This window comes from Bidens hawaiensis, unplaced genomic scaffold, assembly GCF_021521415.1.
Source record: "Bidens hawaiensis isolate Kalapana, Puna unplaced genomic scaffold, B.hawaiensis_p1.1 tig00009190_1, whole genome shotgun sequence".
In the NCBI taxonomy this organism is placed as follows: Eukaryota; Viridiplantae; Streptophyta; class Magnoliopsida; order Asterales; family Asteraceae; genus Bidens; species Bidens hawaiensis.
Genome location: NW_027491677.1, coordinates 354,497 through 372,969, shown reverse-complemented (window position 1 = coordinate 372,969; position 18,473 = coordinate 354,497). Strand labels below are relative to the sequence as shown.

At 33.3% G+C, this 18,473-nt stretch overlaps 3 protein-coding genes across 3 annotated transcripts; all 3 read right to left on the bottom strand.

Moving 5' to 3' along the window:
• Positions 1-153: 153 nt before the first annotated feature.
• Positions 154-3,387, bottom strand: LOC143531472 (PTI1-like tyrosine-protein kinase 3). The gene is made up of 7 exons (XM_077026759.1): positions 3,192-3,387; positions 2,838-3,085; positions 2,192-2,318; positions 1,832-2,105; positions 1,588-1,720; positions 988-1,074; positions 154-353 (listed from the first exon to the last, which is right to left on the bottom strand). The coding sequence occupies exons 1-7, from the start codon at positions 3,283-3,285 to the stop codon at positions 225-227; spliced, it is 1,092 nt and encodes a 363-aa protein (XP_076882874.1). The 5' UTR covers positions 3,286-3,387; the 3' UTR covers positions 154-224.
• A 2,822-nt stretch (positions 3,388-6,209) lies between these two features.
• Positions 6,210-9,663, bottom strand: LOC143531471 (uncharacterized). The gene is made up of 5 exons (XM_077026758.1): positions 9,418-9,663; positions 9,055-9,336; positions 7,213-7,335; positions 6,436-6,589; positions 6,210-6,360 (listed from the first exon to the last, which is right to left on the bottom strand). The coding sequence occupies exons 1-4, from the start codon at positions 9,565-9,567 to the stop codon at positions 6,452-6,454; spliced, it is 693 nt and encodes a 230-aa protein (XP_076882873.1). The 5' UTR covers positions 9,568-9,663; the 3' UTR covers positions 6,210-6,360; positions 6,436-6,451.
• A 3,618-nt stretch (positions 9,664-13,281) lies between these two features.
• Positions 13,282-17,045, bottom strand: LOC143531470 (mitochondrial import inner membrane translocase subunit PAM16 like 2-like). Its single transcript, XM_077026757.1, has 4 exons — positions 16,924-17,045; positions 14,846-14,933; positions 14,077-14,210; positions 13,282-13,602 (listed from the first exon to the last, which is right to left on the bottom strand). The coding sequence occupies exons 1-4, from the start codon at positions 16,924-16,926 to the stop codon at positions 13,471-13,473; spliced, it is 357 nt and encodes a 118-aa protein (XP_076882872.1). The 5' UTR covers positions 16,927-17,045; the 3' UTR covers positions 13,282-13,470.
• Positions 17,046-18,473: the final 1,428 nt, after the last annotated feature.

The window sequence follows — 18,473 nt, the reverse complement described above, 5'->3', positions numbered from 1 at the left end:
AAAAATAAACTTCAAAACAAGTTACAATGTTAGACACAAACTAGTTTGTGGTAAAACTCATACAAAATGCTAAACAAAATAATATGTTTTCATTTATATGAAACATTATATATTTATTATTATTAACCAAAGGTATGTAATGTAAGCATGCCAATCTGAACATCCATGTCTTGAAACCAAAAAAATATATATATAAATTTGTAAATCTACTGTCACAAATCCCTTTATACTTCTGGAGTTGCTGCTGTTGGTGCAGGAGCCCTCAACAGCGGTTGAAGCGCTTTCACAACAATGCTCATATTCGGCCTGAAATCGGCCTCGTATTGCACACATAAAGCTGCTACCGCCGCCAGCTACATCAACAAAACAAATGTCAGTCAGTACGCATAAACGCGTTTGGGTTAGGTATAAACAGGTTCGGGTCGACCTGGCGGGTTCGTGGGTTGACCCGTTTAACTAATTTATTTCTTATTATATATTTTTTTAAACGTGTTTTATGCAATAAATAAATTGGTTGGGTAAATATTAAACTAAAGTTTTTTTTTTTTTTTTGGAATTCCAAATTCAATAATTTCATTTCAAATAAAATGATCCAATTACAATAAAGAGGCAGGTAGACGAGCAACAAGTTGCGCCGCCACCCCCTTTTGAATGGCAAAACCGATCCTACTGAAAAGAAAATTACATAATATTTTTATATTTTATAATTGAAATGTGAGTGTTTTAAATTAATGTGTGCTTTTGTTGTAAAATAAACTTAAGTATTAATATGTAAAAACAATAAAAATAAATAAATAAATAACTTTCGGGTCAACCCACGAATATACGAGTCATGTTCGGGTTCACGTGTCTTTCACGAATTTGTGTTCGGGTTCGTGTCAAATATTCGGGTGTGTGTTAGGCTGGACCAGCGAAACCGACCCATTTAACAATATGTCAGTTAGTTAATGATCGCGGTTTGTTGTCTGTTAAACCAAATGCTAATACCTTTGCAACTGCTTTTAGAGGGTACTCGCCTTTGAGCCTTGGATCAACACATTGTTTCACCTTGTCTTCACTCAGCCTTGGTGTAGCCTTATGTGATAAAAAGAAAAATATATATATATCAATTTCACTTGTTTACATAATTCTCTTTAGTCGTGCTCCCCGTTTTGTGGGTCCCGTTTTCAAAATTTGTACAAAGACACAGTCTTTTAACATCAATATATTTAAGTGGCGGCAATTTCGACCAAAGTGTATATTTACTGCATAAACATTCTAGACGCATTATTTTCAATACCAGTTTTATGTTGAGAATCGCAAAAAGCACTTGTACGTTGTGTACTTGTGCATTAATGATTTACTGAGATAGTGGGTAGGCGGTTATGTAACCGTCTTCTGCGTAACACTTAAAAGCAAGCATTACAACTGCAATATGTGGTTCTTGCAGTTCTCATCACTATTGAAATAAAACAATTTTCGTAACCGTGTATAAGACCGATTGTTAACAGAAAATGCAAAAGAGTGGAAATATTTTTTTTTCGTAAATGCGTATTTGCGGGCCCACAAAATGAAGTCAAAAGGAACAAAAATCAAAAAACAACTAACCCAAGTGACAAGACTCTGTTGTCCACGTGGCATTGTGTGATCAACAGGTTTCCGACCAGTTAGAAGTTCAAGCAGAACAACACCAAAACTATACACGTCACTTTTTTGTGTCAGCTGTCCCGTCATTGCATATCTACATAAATCTTAAACACATTTAGCAAAAAACCAATAAAGTTGTTGATGATAAAACCATGTAGCGTTAATTGTTAATATTAATAATAGAAATATAATAACATAGTATTACTCTGGCGCGTGATAGCCAAAAGTTCCCAAAACACGAGTAGAGTGTAAACGTGCAGCCATATCGGGCGCTTGATTCGAAAGATTAAAATCAGCAATCTTGGCTCGAAAATCCTCAAATAGTAGCACGTTGCTAGACCTAATATCTCTGTGAATTATTGGAGGCTGCGCCTTTTCATGCAAGAATTCCAGTCCTTTTGCTGCATCACAAGCAATCCTTGATCGTTGCGCCCAATCAAGCACGGGTCCCGGTTGTGCTCCTTGAACACCCTTCCTGCCTGCATTTTTTTATATTGATTTTTAAGCCAGACCAAAAAAATTTCAAACTTATATAAAGCGTTAATTCATAAGCCAAGACACGTACCGTGCAATACGTCATGTAAAGATCCCATGGTTGCAAGTTCATAAGCCAAGACACGTGTATTTCCATCCACGCAGTAACCGCATAGCTCAACAAAGTTTGAATGCTTCAGTGTCGAGACCATAGAAACCTAGGAAGACAAACATCATTAAAAAAATGAAAAAAAAAACCCTTAATTTGGACGGGCCAGGTAGCGGTTCATCACAGAATCGGGTCAAAATAGGCAAATCTTGACACAGTTCAAAACGAGTTGGGTCGGCCCGTTCAAATATTTAGAAATGTAGATCATACATTTAAACTCTGAATCTCTGATGAAAAAAAGTAAGTCGAGTAATGGGTCAAAACAGGTTTAAGCGGGCCACTTTTAGTTTGGGTCGAAACAGGCCGGGGTTGGATACAGTTATCCCAGAAATATTTTTTCTATTTTTATTTTTTATGAATAAATAATGCAAAAAAAATATATTATCATATTTAACCAATTTGGAAAAAGAAAAAAAAAAGACATTTTTCAAACGATTTGGGTACGGTCCAGAATTTTAGATTTTTTTATGACCTTTGTTGTCTTGCATATGATATATAAAGATTATATAGTTTCTATAATAATCTAATTTTAAAATGAAGATTTATATTACAAGAAACGCTATCTTACTTGAGTCAAAAACTCATTATTTGATTCGGCTTCAGAAGAAACATCAAGGTTTTTGACAGCCACACTTTTCCCATTATTTAAATTTGCAAAATAAACTCTTCCATATGAGCCTTCACCGATCAACGCTTTTGATCCAAAATTCTCGGTTTTTTCTTTCAGTTCATCGAGTGAAAGTGCGGGCACTTCGATCGTTGGCACCGCCTTCTGTGCATCAAATTTGACAGGTGGCGGTACTTTGTTTAGATGCCCTACAATATGCATTAAACAAATATGCATTAATTAAACAATATGAACCACAATCATATTAAAATTATTTTAAAATATTTATAAACTATTTAATAATATGTAACATACCATCAATGTTAGCACTGTGGCTTTTCATCAAGCCATTTTCGTTTGAAGGATAAGATTCTTCGACTTGACACGTACAACACAACCACCTCCGCATCTTATATCGCTTCCTCAATATTAAATCGTCTTGAGCCCTTGGTTTTCCCACACGTCTAAAATATCCAGGTGGCACGTGTCCCTACATAACCATCAAAAACATGTAAATTAAACGTATTACAAACACAAAGAAAGTGATTATGCAATATACTGAATAATCAGAATCAGAAAACTAGTTTTGTAAAAATCAGTAATAGTAAAAAACGGTCAAATTTCGGTCAGAAATCGGTCAAATTACAGTCAAAATCTTTGAAGCATTTGAAAAAACTATACTTATTTTGAAACACTATCTATAAAATTGTGTGTGTGTGTGTGTTAGTGTGTGTATTATTTTGAAAAACTACATATAAATTCCAATCCGAATAAATTTTGCTAATTGGTTTGGTTAGAATCAAACCGAATAACTAACCCTAGAAATTGCAATAACCAAATATTTAAAAAAACATTTCATCATACAAATTAGATCATCATCATTACATTACAACAAACATAACACCATTTCATAATCAAAACATAATTATTAATTGACTTTTATCATCAAACTGAATATTTAACCCTAAAAAACAATCCCAAAATGCAGAAAATATTCCATCATACAAACTAGATCATCATCATTACAACAAATATTTAATATCATAAATATCATAAATTATTATCAAAATAACTGTCATAATCATATATGATCTCTGATCAATTATTTAAACAATAAAAATAATAATAATAATTCATACCACTAAACTACGAAAATGATGACGAGATTCCATTAACAACAACACCCAGAAACCAAATCAAAATTGAGTCCCAATTTCCACCAAAAATGTATTTTTTTTAAACAAGAAATGAAACCCTAGAAATTGAGAATCAAGATTTTGGAAAATGAGAGAAATATGTTAAATGGAATATGCAATTGAACGTAAAGGGTGTCTGAAAATGTAAAAAAGTAATGAAATTGATGAATAATAGCGGAATTGAAGGGTTACCTGTTGTTGTTGTTGGTGTGTGTGTGTGTGTGTGTGTGTGTGTGTGTGTTCTTGATTGATTTGATCTAGGGCTTGGTTTAATTTGGGGGAAAATTAAGAAAGAAAGACAGATAAGAGAAAGTAACGGGTGGGTTGGTTGGTTTGTTTAAATAGAAATATATATAGGTGTTGATGATGATGATGATGATGATGATGATGATGATGATGATGAATTTTATTTATTTATTTATTTTAAGAATTATTTATTTATTTAATTGTGTAAAATGTAAATAAATGATGTATTTTTTATTGGGTTGGAAGTTGGTATACGGATGAGCAGAACGGGTACTACTGGTATTGGAATCGGTATTGATTTGCCAGATTTGGTATTGTCCAGGTATTTGTAACCGAACTGAATATTTTGATACATGTATCAAGATTTTGAAAAATTTGATACCGGTATTTTTGGTACTGATACTGATCGATATAAATACCCGCTTATTCCTAGGTTGGAATGGGAAATACATGACAAGGAAATGTGTCATGAAATGTTGGAATAAGATTTTTTCTTTTTACTTTGGCGGCGCTTTTATTTTTTCTTTATAGCTTTTTTTGAATAAAGATAAGTTTTATGTATATCGACTCATGTTCTCTTTCAATCAAAAGCTTTAAAACGTCATTTTGAAATTTAGATAAAAGTTAACGTCGTTTTAAGTCGTTTTTGTAATGAATTTCCAATAAAAAAAACTTTATATTGTGATTAATAAAGATGGGACCTCTAGCAATAAGGTGATTGGAGGTGATTGGAGGTTTGAATCCGGTGGAATTTGGTGGTGGTTGAAGAAGACGGTGGTGGTGGTGGTGGTTTACGGCGGAGGAAATAATATTCATGTTTTGTTTTTTTTTTTATTATTATTTTGGTGATCACTTGACAATATGTTAGTGAATAGTGAGTGTTGTAGAAGTTATTAGAAGTTAGAACGCTTGTCGTGTAGTGGGACAGTGTCTGACGATTAATCGGGAGTAACAGTGAATAGTCGGGATTAATCGGATTGGAATTTATATGTATATATTTTCAAATATGCATATCAATTTTGATCAATTTTGGACAAATGGGGATTAATCGACAACAAGTTGGTGGTGTCACGACTAGCGATTAGTTGAGGATTAACTGACGCCTAGTCGGGATTTTTACAACACTGTGTCAAGCGGAGCCTGAGCTTGTCTAGTTTTGATTTATGAGAGTGAGAGTTTGAGCTTTGGTTTTTTTCAAACTATTTTTTCTAACTTGAGTATGGCTTGTGAGTCGTGAGTTATTATTATGTTTTTCTAGTTTGGATTTGGCTCATTTATTATTTATTAATTGGTTTGTTTGTATATGTTTTGGATTATTTTATTTGTTTTGGGAGAAACCTTAAACTAGTAGGAAGGCTTGTTTTCTCCAATATAGACTCAAGTTCAATTCTTTTTTATCACTTTTGGTGGGTTATAACGATGAAGGATTTGAATTAAGTTTTGTGAGATTGTCAGTTTGAATCTCGAGCCCACCAGGATTTCGTCCCACCTGGGCTGATTTGTTATTTATCAATTAATTTATATATGTCTATGATTATTTTTATTCGTTTGGAGAAATATCTTAAACAAGCCTGAGCTTGGCTCCAACTCGTGTAGTACCTTAAAAAAATTCTTTATTAGAACATTAATTCTTTACTACATGGGTATTTCGGCTCACCAACCCGATACCATACCGATTCAAATTTGAACGCTCAATCGATGATGTTTTTTGTCGACGATGGCAAACATGGTGGTGGTGTTTTTCTAACGGTGGTCTAGGTCGAGGATGGGGTTCTGCCTCCGCCAACGGAGGAAGACGAAAGCGGTGGTGCTTGCGAATATTTTACACATGCGTATTAAATAACATAAATATAAAACAAAAATAAATTATTACATATAAGTCTTAACACTTTTATTTTAAGTAAATTACATAATCAGTCCCTCACCTAATTACGTTACGCGATTAGCCCTTCAAATTTGAAAAAAAAACGAATTCAACACTTCGACAACAGGTTCGGTCGAGCTTTGTTCTGTATCATCTTAGCCCTTTAGGTTGCTGCTACCTAATAAATGCATATAGTTAAGAACCAATTTAATTAAAAACACAAAAACGGTTGAAAAATCGGTTGCGCATTGACCTGTTTGCAACACGGGTTAACCGGTCTTCGTAGCATAACGCTTTTCTTCTTCGTAATATGCGTTAAATCCTAAGATTTCTTTGAGTTCTTCGAAGGACGGCATGCTTGCAGGCGAAGAAGGCACACGACCACCCTTGATTGCTTGCAGTGCATCCTGCAGATGTCATGATAAAGTATAAACAACCCATGTAGAAAGTATATTTTGCAGTTTACATAAACCGTATTGTCGGCTTTTAGTATAATGAAATCATTGTTGATACAAAAATGCATGTACAACTGTCAACTGATACAAAAATGCGATTTTAGATATTTTGCAGCCCGTATTTTTAAAAATTACTTTTAACCTAGCGATTAACAACGAAACAAGTAAACTTTTGGATTATTTTTATGAAAATCGAATGCTTTTGTATTATTATTTTTTATTATGGATTAATTTTTGGATTATATTTTATTATAGAATCATATATTTTTGGGTTATTTTTTGAGTTGAGGTTACATTTATATGATATTACAAGGTAAACTATTAACCTGGTTGAACCTCCCGGTACAACCCAATACGATACGAGTTAAATACCGGTTTTTAAAACATTGATTATGCTAGTAACCGTCAGTGGCCTTTGTTATATTGCAATATCGTTCATTTGTGTTCTTGTCGATGTTTATCTAGTTAACCCTAGTGTTTTTTTGAAGATCTAGCCTATCTCGAATTAGGCTATTTATCTTCGTTTCAGTACCTTAAATTTCTCGTTCCTATCAACAATGCAAAAAGGAACTAACCTCCATCGCACGAATAGATACCCCCAACAAGGAAAGAGGATATACTACAATTTTAAATCCGACTTCCTCGAGTTCTAGAGGAGTGAGAATTGGTGTTTTGCCCCCACCTTCAAGCATGTTGGCCTACATAATAAAAATCATAATAATAATAATAATAAGACAGAATTACAAATTTTGTCCTTTAAAAAAAGCCAAATTACGGTTCGTGTCCTTTTTTTAGTTTCCTTGCAGGCGGTGTACTTTAAACTTTTTTTTCCACGCGTTATGTCCTTTACGCTTAAAAGGGTTAGAAAAACTCAGTTAAATGCCCTCACGTGAGACGCATGTGAGGGCATTTTTGTCTTTTCGTCTACCCTGCAACTTCTTCTTCCTCTTTTCTTCTTCATTTTTGCAGATCTCAATTAATAAGATATAACTTAACCTACACCTCAGCCCTTTCTCTTCCCAAACAACCCACCACCAACATCACCCACACTCAAACGCCACCACCATCACCAACCGCCCTACACTACCACCTGCCATCATTAACACTTTAAAAAGAATCCATCACTACCGTCACCCTATCTTCTACTTCACCGGAATCAAACCCTCTCCGTCACAATCGATTTTCCGGCCAACAGTACCTGGGTCAGACCTGGGGAGTCGAAACGAGTTAGGTCGGGCCGATGAATCAATCTCCGTCACAATCTGTTTTCCGACGACTTAATTCCGTTTTAGAGCTTTCATAAATTGCGGATCTAGCATCCAAATCCCCAATCACCGGATCCTAAAATGCTCACACTTGAATCACTTCTCTGGATATCAGTTAGGGTGCAGAGGAGGTGGTTTCCGGCGGTGGTGGCGGCGGCCGTGAAGTGGTGGTGGAGAGAGTGCAGTAAAGAGGTGGTGATACACGACGGACTTTTTCCGGCGGTTAGGGCACCGTTATCGCTGGTTTGGACTTCAAATTAACTGTAAATTTCTGCGAGTTAGATCTGGAGCTTTGTTCTGGTCGCCGGAATACTCACCGTCACCGTCGCCGTGACCACCACCAGTGCAGTCATCGATCTCCTTGTCGGAAAATCGGCTGTGGTGGTGATGATGATGTAGATGACGTGGAGGGGATCACGACGGGCCAGGTTTCATGTGCTGGGTATATGGTGGAGGCGTGGTGGTGGCGATTAACATGGTCTCCGGTGGCCGTTAGTGGTGTGGTGGTGGTTTAAACAGAGAGAGAGAGAAAGAGAGAGAGAGAGAAGGTGGGGGGGGGAGAAAGAGAGAGAGTCGTACAAAAATGAAGAAGAAAGAGGAAGAAGAAGTTGCAGGGTAGACGAAAAGACAAAAATGCCCTCACATGCGCCTCACGTGAGGGCATTTAACTGAGTTTTTCTAACCCAGTTAGCGTAAAAGACATAACGTGTAGAAAAAAAAAAGTTTAAAGTACGCCTGCAAGGAAACTAAAAAAAGGACACGAACCGTAATTTGGCTTTTTTTAAAGGACAAAATTTGTAATTCTGTCTAATAATAATAATAATAATAATGCTATAATAACAATTTAAAATTCTTACATAAAATACCAACTAACTTTTCATCAGTAGCATTTGGGTCATTTTGTATGCTAAAAACAACAGTCAAGATTGATAAATTATAGTCTTATATATAAAAGCATTAAATTTGTACATGAAAACGTTAGTTATATGCAATTTTAAGTTTTATATAAAAATGTTACGTTAACCGGTTACAAAATGAACCAAAAGGTAAACAAAAGCATTTAAATATGACTCGGATGTACAAAAGAGTATGATAATAACTAAAATGGGACAAAACCGATTCTCAATATAAAACATGTTTTTATTTGCTAACCATTTTAGGAACTTGAGGAGCGGTTTCACAGAATGCTTTCATTTCTTCTTTTGAAGCAAGTGCATCAATAAAAAGAGCATCCGCTCCAGCATCAGCAAAAGCCTGTGATCTCCAAAGCGCCTCTTCTAACGATAATGCTTGTCGGGAATCAGTTCTTGCTATAATAACAATATCAGAACCGCTCTCGTTTCTAGCATCAACTGCTGCTTTTATCTTCATTACGGCTTCCTCTCTAGGTAACACTTTCCTGCCTTGTGTATGACCACAAGCTTTTGGAGACACCTTGCCATTTTAGCATATATTAACAACATCAGATTCATACTTCTAAAGATATTATTATGATATCATGATTAAGAAATGAACCTGATCTTCAATAAATATTCCTGCAAATCCGGCTTTAATATACCCCTTCACGGTTCTTTTCACATTCATGGCGTTTCCATAACCGTCATCCCCGTCACCTATAACTGGAATGGATACAGCTTCAGTGATTAGTTGACCTTGGTTAATCATTTCTCCATAAGAAATTAGTCCTGTGTCTGGTAAGCCCAACCGAGTAGCAGATATTCCAAAGCCTATTTAGAGAAATAAAATACAATTAATGTAATCTCCAAGTGACAACATGATCAAAATAATCACATATACAACTTCTCCTGTTCAAGAAAACATCAAACATTTTGACTTTCAACTTTCAAGGTCAAACTTCTGACTTCAAAAATCCAAAAATGATACAGATTTGGTAACAAAATATGATATGACATGCTTCTTGTTTCTGAACATTCTTGCATTGTCCAACGAAGTACCACTTTGTTTCAATAACTAGAACTTGTATGACTAGTGAAGTTTAAAGTGTAAACTATTCAAGTTTGACCACAAAAGTCAAATTTAATGTTTAAACGAATAGCAGTTTGCATCAAATTAGGTCTTTCACTCGTCCGTTCGTTTCAGTTATGAGGGCTTAACCAGAACCGAATGGTTGATTAACCGTTGGTTATGGGCCAGTTTCGGTTAAGTTTGGTTAATTGCCCAATGTATTGTTTTTTCTTTGTTCCAATTGAATATCATAGTTATGGTGTTCCAAGCTCAATTATGAAGTTTTGAAGCTGAAATATATTGGTTCCAAGCTATGTTATTAACAGTTGCAGCATAAATTTAAGTGTTAGAAGCTAGAAATGGAGGTAGAAAATTTAGAAAAATACAAACCTAAAAGGTTCGGTCCAGTTTCTTTTATAGTCTCTCTGTTCACAGTGACACACTAACCATAACCGAATGGTTGGCTAATCATATTCACTTAAACCATAACTGCCAGTTTTGTTAAGTTATAGTTATTTTTTGTTCATTTTTTCGGTTATGGTAACAATTAACACATATAATGATCTTCATTATAACCTATCCTCACCTACAAGGTTGTAAAGATCGCTTGTTGCTAGTCAGGTGGTGGGGTGGGGACTAGGCCTATAAACAAACCGAACGAACACGAAGAAAGGCATTTTTGTGTTAGTTCATTTAACTTTAATGAACACGAACACGTCAACACGTATTTTGTGTTCGTGTTCGTTTAAGTTCTAAATGATCAGTCCACGAACATAACTTAACAAAGATAAACAAACATAAATGAACAAATGCAAATGAGCACAAACAAACTGAAATGAACATAAATGAACACACTCAAATGAACACAAATGAACAAAATAAAACCATTAAGTAGATGACTCTTCAAGTTCATATTTAATTATTTTCTATTAATATGTAAACGAACATAAATAACGGACATTAATGAACATATATGAACAAATGTAAATGAGCAAAAACAAACATAAACGAACATAAATGAACAAATATAAAACCATTAAGTAGTTGACTCTTCAAGATAATATTTAATTATATTCCATTAATATGTAAACGAACATAAATAAACAGACATAAACGAACATAAATAAACAAACGTTCACGAACATAAATAAACAAACGAACGAAACAGCCTTCCATGCTAGCTCGTTTCATTAAACAAACACAAAAAATTGTCCATACTCGTTCATTTATTACATAAACGAACTTCCCGCATAACGTTCGGTTCGTTTACATGCCTAGTGGGGACTAGCGAGTAATCAGATCGGCATTTACTATATAATTTTCAGTTTTATATACATGCACATACACATTTTGGCCAGAAATTGGCTGGAACCTCATCCGACTAAGTTCGATTAATCCCGATTTTATCCGGATTTGACAATTGGGGACTAGCGATTAATCGGACTTCGATTTATATACCTAAAACCAAAATCTAAACCTAATAATTAAAATTAAAGTTAAAATTAAAATTAGGTATCAGTAGTGAAGCAGTACTGAAAGCCAGCTCGTTGTATAAGCTTCGCACTAAGCGCATTGAAACATGCAGGTCCTAGATGAGCACCGGGAATATTAAGTATCTCCCGCAGCTTCTTCGCCGGAGAATCAACTGATTTCACCGGCGGTGATGACGGAACACGGCGGTTTGTTACGGTGGAGGAAATACTCATGCTTGGGGTGTTTACGTGGCGGAGTAAATAACTGTTCTCATCACATGGCAATTTGTACGTTTATATAATTAGACCATGATGTGTGGTCAGTCGGGTGCAAACGAGTCGAACCGAGCCTGAGCTTGGCTCATTTAAAGCTCGAGTTTGGCTCGTGAGTTGTTTTTTAAATTCGGTTTTGGTTATTTATTATTTGATAATTATTTTTATATGTTAACCTTATAAAAAGTCTAAGTTTGGTTCGAACACAGTGTAGTACTTTAAAAAGATTCTTTATTAGTAATCAAACATGAGTTATTCTAAATTTTGAACCTGAATTATCTGAAAAATCATATAATTGAATTTTTGGATTTGTGTAGACATTTAAAAAGTTTAGGATATTGAATTATCATATTTTTTTATTGTTAAATAATAAGTGTTAAGAAGTTTATGATATTTCAGATAAATTTCGGATATGCGAAATATTTCTAAATTATCGGATAAGATTTTTTTTCCCAATGTTTTGATGTATCAAATTGGATATACAAATTCGAAACTTGAATACGGATTCACATATTGAAATGCATAATCATGAATTTGCGGATAAAACATTCATACAAATCAGAAAGAAGATTCATGTGGTGTTTATGAGAGGAGGGGGTACTGGATATAGGAGAGTGGTGATCATATAACAATAACCAAAGGTAGGTGTAACAAAAAATATGCCAGTTTATTGTAATCAATGGAAATGCGTTTTTATCACATATATGTACATTATGCATATGCATTACTTACCAAGAAAACTTAAGTGAACAAAATTTAGTGATGATAAAACGAGTACGACGTGCATAACATTTCCACCCAGTTCAACTTATATGTTTTAGTATGTGAAATCCAACCTTTTGTGACATCAATTTGACTTTAAGAAGCAACGAATTTGAATTCTTTCTACAAAGCATACGTTTAGAAAATCTTTAACGAGACGTGATTTATCTTGTCACATTTTATGTAACATTCTCTTATCTAAATATGCAAACTACATTATGTTCACATATAACTGTCAAGCCCTTGATTTTTTCTAAACCGCAATCTCAACCATACACATTCTCGACCTTGGTCTTATGTTATTAGTTCGACATGAGTTGATGATGCCTTTGCAAATCTTTGCTTTGTCAAGCTTCAAAAAATTATTGTGTCCTTATTTAACTTGACTTTAATTATTGATGGTGTAAATAACTTATTAATATTAGTCTAGGTGGGTATAATTTTGGTATATTACTTGTTTTATAGTTCTAATCAAGATTGTAAAAGTCGCTAAGCAGATTCTAGGTGGCCCACTGCAAAGTTGGCTGTATTCGGAGTATGCCTACATGCACATGTAATTTAATGTACCTAGACATATTAAACTCTTTGTGCATAACCACCAAATAGTTTAATGATATTTGATTCTTATTTCCACAACACTATATCAACAAATAGTTTAATGTACAACACAAGCTGCGATTTACCAAACTCGTGTTTAGCAGAATATCGACAAGAATTATGCAAGTTTCGTTTCTATGATTAGCGAAAACAAAATTACAAAAAAAAGAAGTAAAATTGTTAGGCTTGTAAAGATAGTTTGTAGCATTGCAATTACACCCTTGATATATAGAAATGGTAATTAGAAGTTTATAAAAGCAAGGTTACTTTTGTCATTAGTCGTTACAGAAAAATATTAAGTTACGATCAAGAAGAGCGTTAACCCATTCGTATGAGTATTATTGTAGTCCATTCGCCATAGTCACACAACACGAAAAGATGGCCAGTAATGGCTCAAGAAAGCAAAATTCAAGAATACAAAAACTCAGCCTCCTCAGCATCTATCAGACTACTAATATACAAAAGTTTTTAAAGGTCTTTTACTCGATGAAAGTCAAAGTCAAACTGAAGGATCGCCAGGATGATTTTTCGGTTGATAAACCGTCTCCAAGCATTCCTTAGCCCTGTGAACCTTCGACTGCAGATAAAAACTCCCGTTCGTTGCATTCCGCTCAAATAGAGTATCGTATTTCTGTAGAAGATTCAACGGATATTAGAGTTAATTAATTATTAAAACATTCGGATATGCAACAACAATAGTTTATATTTTTACTGTTTATTTATTTCCTTGTAAAAAGGTTTTAAAAATGGCTAAAAATAAAAACGGACAAATCGGTCAAACAGATCGATTTATATAACTTACTAAATCATTACTCATGCATTACAATTATAATAACATATTATTGTAATCCCAATTGACAGTAACTTTCAAAATAAAAAAAGATGTGTTGAATATTTAAATGATTAATTTGATCAGAAAACTGTTATCCTAATTGACAGTACCTTTCAAAAAAATAAATAATAAAAATATTGAATGATTAATATGATCAGAAACAATGTACTAACTTTGCATTTTAGAGGTGTAAAAAAAGTTGAAACCTTTAATTTCTACTGATGACAACCGTTAAACGAATAAATAAAATGAAACAAGATAAAAAGTACTTGCCTTTGCAATTTCTTCCCATGAAGACTGCTCGGTTACACCAAGAATTTGCCGAGCCTCTTGTTCAGTCATAACTTTGCTTCCTCTACGCACAGCATTCTGTAATGTTTCTTGTGCAACACCTGTCTTCGAGGCATCTGCAAATTTTATCATTAGCATGCATGTCAATTTAAAAAAAAAACAAAAATACAAACATAAATAACTGGAAACGCAAGTAGTTCATATAGCAAACTATAATATAAGCTTGTCTTTTCTGTAAAGTAAAACACCAGCATATGTGCTGATAGATTAGATAATTTAAAGCATGTATCGTACACCAAAAAAGCAATTCAGAAACATTTACTGATCCACTATAAACTGTAAAATCTAACGGTTAAGAAAATACCAAGACTTAAGAAGCATTGATGCTTATTGTTGAGTCATAAAGGTGCGGTGAATAAGTGCACAGACGCATCATAACTGGCATTTACTAAGAGTATTAATTAGCTAAGCAGTCAACACTGTAGCGAATGATCAAAACTCAGAAGTAAGCCAGAAGCAGACTTTATAGGGTATTCTCACAACTAATTCTTCATATTATGTGAATTTTGGAAAGAAAAATTTAAAGTTACTATTCGATATATCCAAAAGTTTATAAGCCAATCAAAAGAAAGATGGGGGTTGTATTTTATATGACTAGTATTTCTAATATATTACAAGACTTAACTAAAAGTTCTGATCGGAAAAAGGAGAGAACAAAGTTACAAAATAAAGCAGTGTATCAAAAGCTTACTCTGAAGGGCTTGACGATATGCTTGAGCCACTCCCCTAAGCAAGATTCCAGAGCCCATTATAATCAAATTTGCAAGAATTTTAGCAGCCTGCAAAAAGAAGTTATATCATGATTCAATAAAGCATTTCAAGAAGGCCGAAAGTGTATAATAAACTTCCTATCAACGGTAATTAGTAAACCACAAATTTTACCAACATTGCAATTTTTAATAAATTATACGTGAGACTAGTAGCTTCTTAAGGATAACATTGCATTTATAAGAACAAAAAAGAAACATTTATCAACATACAGTTAACATTCATGAATTTATATTTATATCATTAATAACGTATGATTGCAATATTGATGGGGCTTAATAGTAATAATTATAACCCATAAAACAATTATAACCCATAAAACTGATAATGACAAGAAATGCATTCCTTCATTTATAAGGTGTGTTGTTTTGATTTATTGATTTGAACTGGACATCAGTAAAAACAGTTTGAAGAAATTCAGCTGCTATAGTAATTTTTTTTTCAAATCAATTGCTTCATGATCTTAAGACATTTTGTAACATGGTATTTAAAACTCTTCCAAATAAATTTTTCACTAAAATGAGAAGTACATAATTGAAAGTTCGACCCAGGCTCCCCCAATCAGTCGATTAAAGCACGCCTATAATCATAATTCTGATATGTAAGGTGCGCAAAATCGGTTTGGTTTGGTTCGGTTATGAGGGCTTAACCATAGTTGTTAATAGCGCGCATAGCCAGAGCTGTTGCGAATAGCGTAGCGAAGCGCTGGATCATCGCTGTCTAATGTTGGCACCCAAATAGCGGGATTACAAGTAATTTTCTTTTTCCTTCTTTTAATATCAGAAAGTTTTAAAAACATATTTTAGGCATTTTTAGCATTTAAACAGCACCAATCTCCACCAATTCCACCGTAAACACTAATTTCATGAATAAAAACCCCAACTTAAAAAAAAATCTAAGGCCTTATCCCTAAACATAAAATAGTGCCCGCTATTTCTTCGCCATCGCTGTGTAGCGTATTTTTAGCTTGTCACTACCATCCGCTATTCGCTTTCAACAACTTTGAGCTTAACTATAACCATAAACATAACCAAGCTTCGGTTTTGAAAGTTTGCTTAACCATAACCATTACCAAAATTGACTATGAGTCTGTTCCAATTAAATTCGGTTAACTGTCCAATGTACTTTTTTACTTTTTTTCTTCGTTCCAGTTAAAATGGGTTCAGTTAAGATGTTCCAAGCTAAATTATAAAGTTTCGAAGCTGAAATACGCTGGTTCCAAGCTTGGTTATAAACAGTTGCAACATGAATTTAAACGTTCAGATCTATAAATAGAGGTATCAAAAATAAGAATCGAGATACAGATACAAACCTTTGAAAACACAAACATACAAGATTCAGTTTGGTTTCGGTAAACGAAGGCACATTAACTGGAACCATAACAGAATGATCAATTAATCAGATTCACCTAATCATAACCAATCGCTGTTGTTCGGTTACGCTTTAGTTTTCCGGTTAAACAACTAACCGTAAAATAATAGAAATCTCATAATAAAGCAGCAACTAATCGGTATAAGATTTGAATATCACAACATATCAGATTCACATAATCATAACCAATAGGTTTTCGGTTATGATTAGGTTTCGGTTAAAGTCTATTTCAAATAAAGCAGACATCTTTTTAGCAGCAAAATAAATTAAATCTAATAATAAGTCTATTCATAACCTAACACTAATAGTCCGGAGGCCCAAAACACCTCAATTAAACAATTCACATCGTTAAAGTTTCAATTATTAACTACAAATCAAGTAAATTAAAATTCGATTCGGTTTCGGTTAACGAAAACACATTAACCGAAACCATAACCAAATGATCAGCTAATCATATTCACTTAATCATAACCAATAGCTTACATTTTCCGGTTAACCGCATAATAATAATAATAAAGCAATTAAACAATTAACATCGCTAGGGTTTCAAAATTCAATTATGAGCTACGAATCGATTAAATAACAAATCAACTTACATAAAACTATACACAAAACATAAATTAAACATACCATGTGTATAAATATGCTAAATTGATCAACGATCTGTGTGAATTGAACGCGAATTTGGGGGTTTTAATCGGAAGCAAAATTAGGGTTTTGTTTTGTTTTATTTTGTTCGTGTGGAACTTGATAAAATCAAACATTTTTATATATGAATTGTATAAAATTGTATAATGTCACGTTTAGTCCTTTAAAGTTTTTGAATGTAACTTTTTGGTTCTTAATATGTTGATGGAATGTGACAAGTTTGTGAAATGAGTTTTTTTCTAGAAACGACGAGAGAACATTCACTTATTAAATTAAAAAAATTAAGGTAAGTACTTGGTAATGTAAGTTTTGTTTTGTTTTAAGTTTTGGTTGTATCTACCTTATTGTTTTATAAAATTATAAGTTTATAGATATGCTTGACTAGGTGGATATTATATCATTTATCTTTATGATTTGATTTTAAATTATTGATATCTAATGATAGAATTTTTTTTCATTCAATCATATTATGATAAGTGTATCATTAATTACATTATTTTTCCTATTTTTATGCCCCTCAACGTTTTATAGTATATCCCGTTAGGTTTAAAGTAGGTTTTATTTTTAATACTTTTTTAGTCAAACCCATATTTTCCACCTAAAATATAAACTTTTTTTTCATTACTTATAAATTTTAAAAGTAGAAGTTATTAATACTCAAAAATGAAAAGTTATCAAAAGTCTAGAAGAAATAATGAAAATTATAAGATGAGCAAACTGAATCACAACTCAACGTGCATATTTTACGAACTAACATGCACACAAAATGAAAAGGTAGATGAGATGGTAACTAACCATTATCAAAGCACGGTCCAATCAAATAAAACACAAACCAAGGGAATAGTAAATTTGAATGTGGTTTATGTCGCAATTCGCAAACCATTTGTTTACATCCTGCCATTCTGTCAATCAAGTTTGAAGAACTGTAAGCTCGTGGTGTAAGATCCCCTTATTTACGTTTTTTTTTCAGTAAATGATCTCCTAAAGCTACATAAAACAACATCTATGAGTGTAAATAAGAAGAATGCTTTACATGGTATCATAACGACGACTTGTTGGTGTGTATGAAAGGCTAGCAACGAGGCTATCTTCAGAGACAAAAAGGTAATGAGGACTAAAATTTTTGAAGACATCAAGTCGTTGGTTTTCTTTGGATAAAAAATATATCATCCTTTAAAGCATTGAATTAGATTGATTGGTCTAATTTTCCTTTTAAACTCGTTTGTTTGTGCTTGCTTTTAGCTCTAGCTTCTTGCTGAGTTACAAGCGAAAGCTACGGTAAAAAAAATAAAAAGTAAATTTGATAATAGAAAACATCTATTCCTTTAAAAAATTATAAAAGAATATATTGTTCATTTTAAATAAACCTAACAGTTAAAAAAAGTAATAAAAATCAAACTTAACTTGTTACAAAATTAATCTCATAAAACAATTACAAATCAAACATTACTTGAGGCACAAACCATATACCATCATCTGTATATCTACTTTAATATAAAAATATAAAGCTACAATAATATAAAAACGTATAT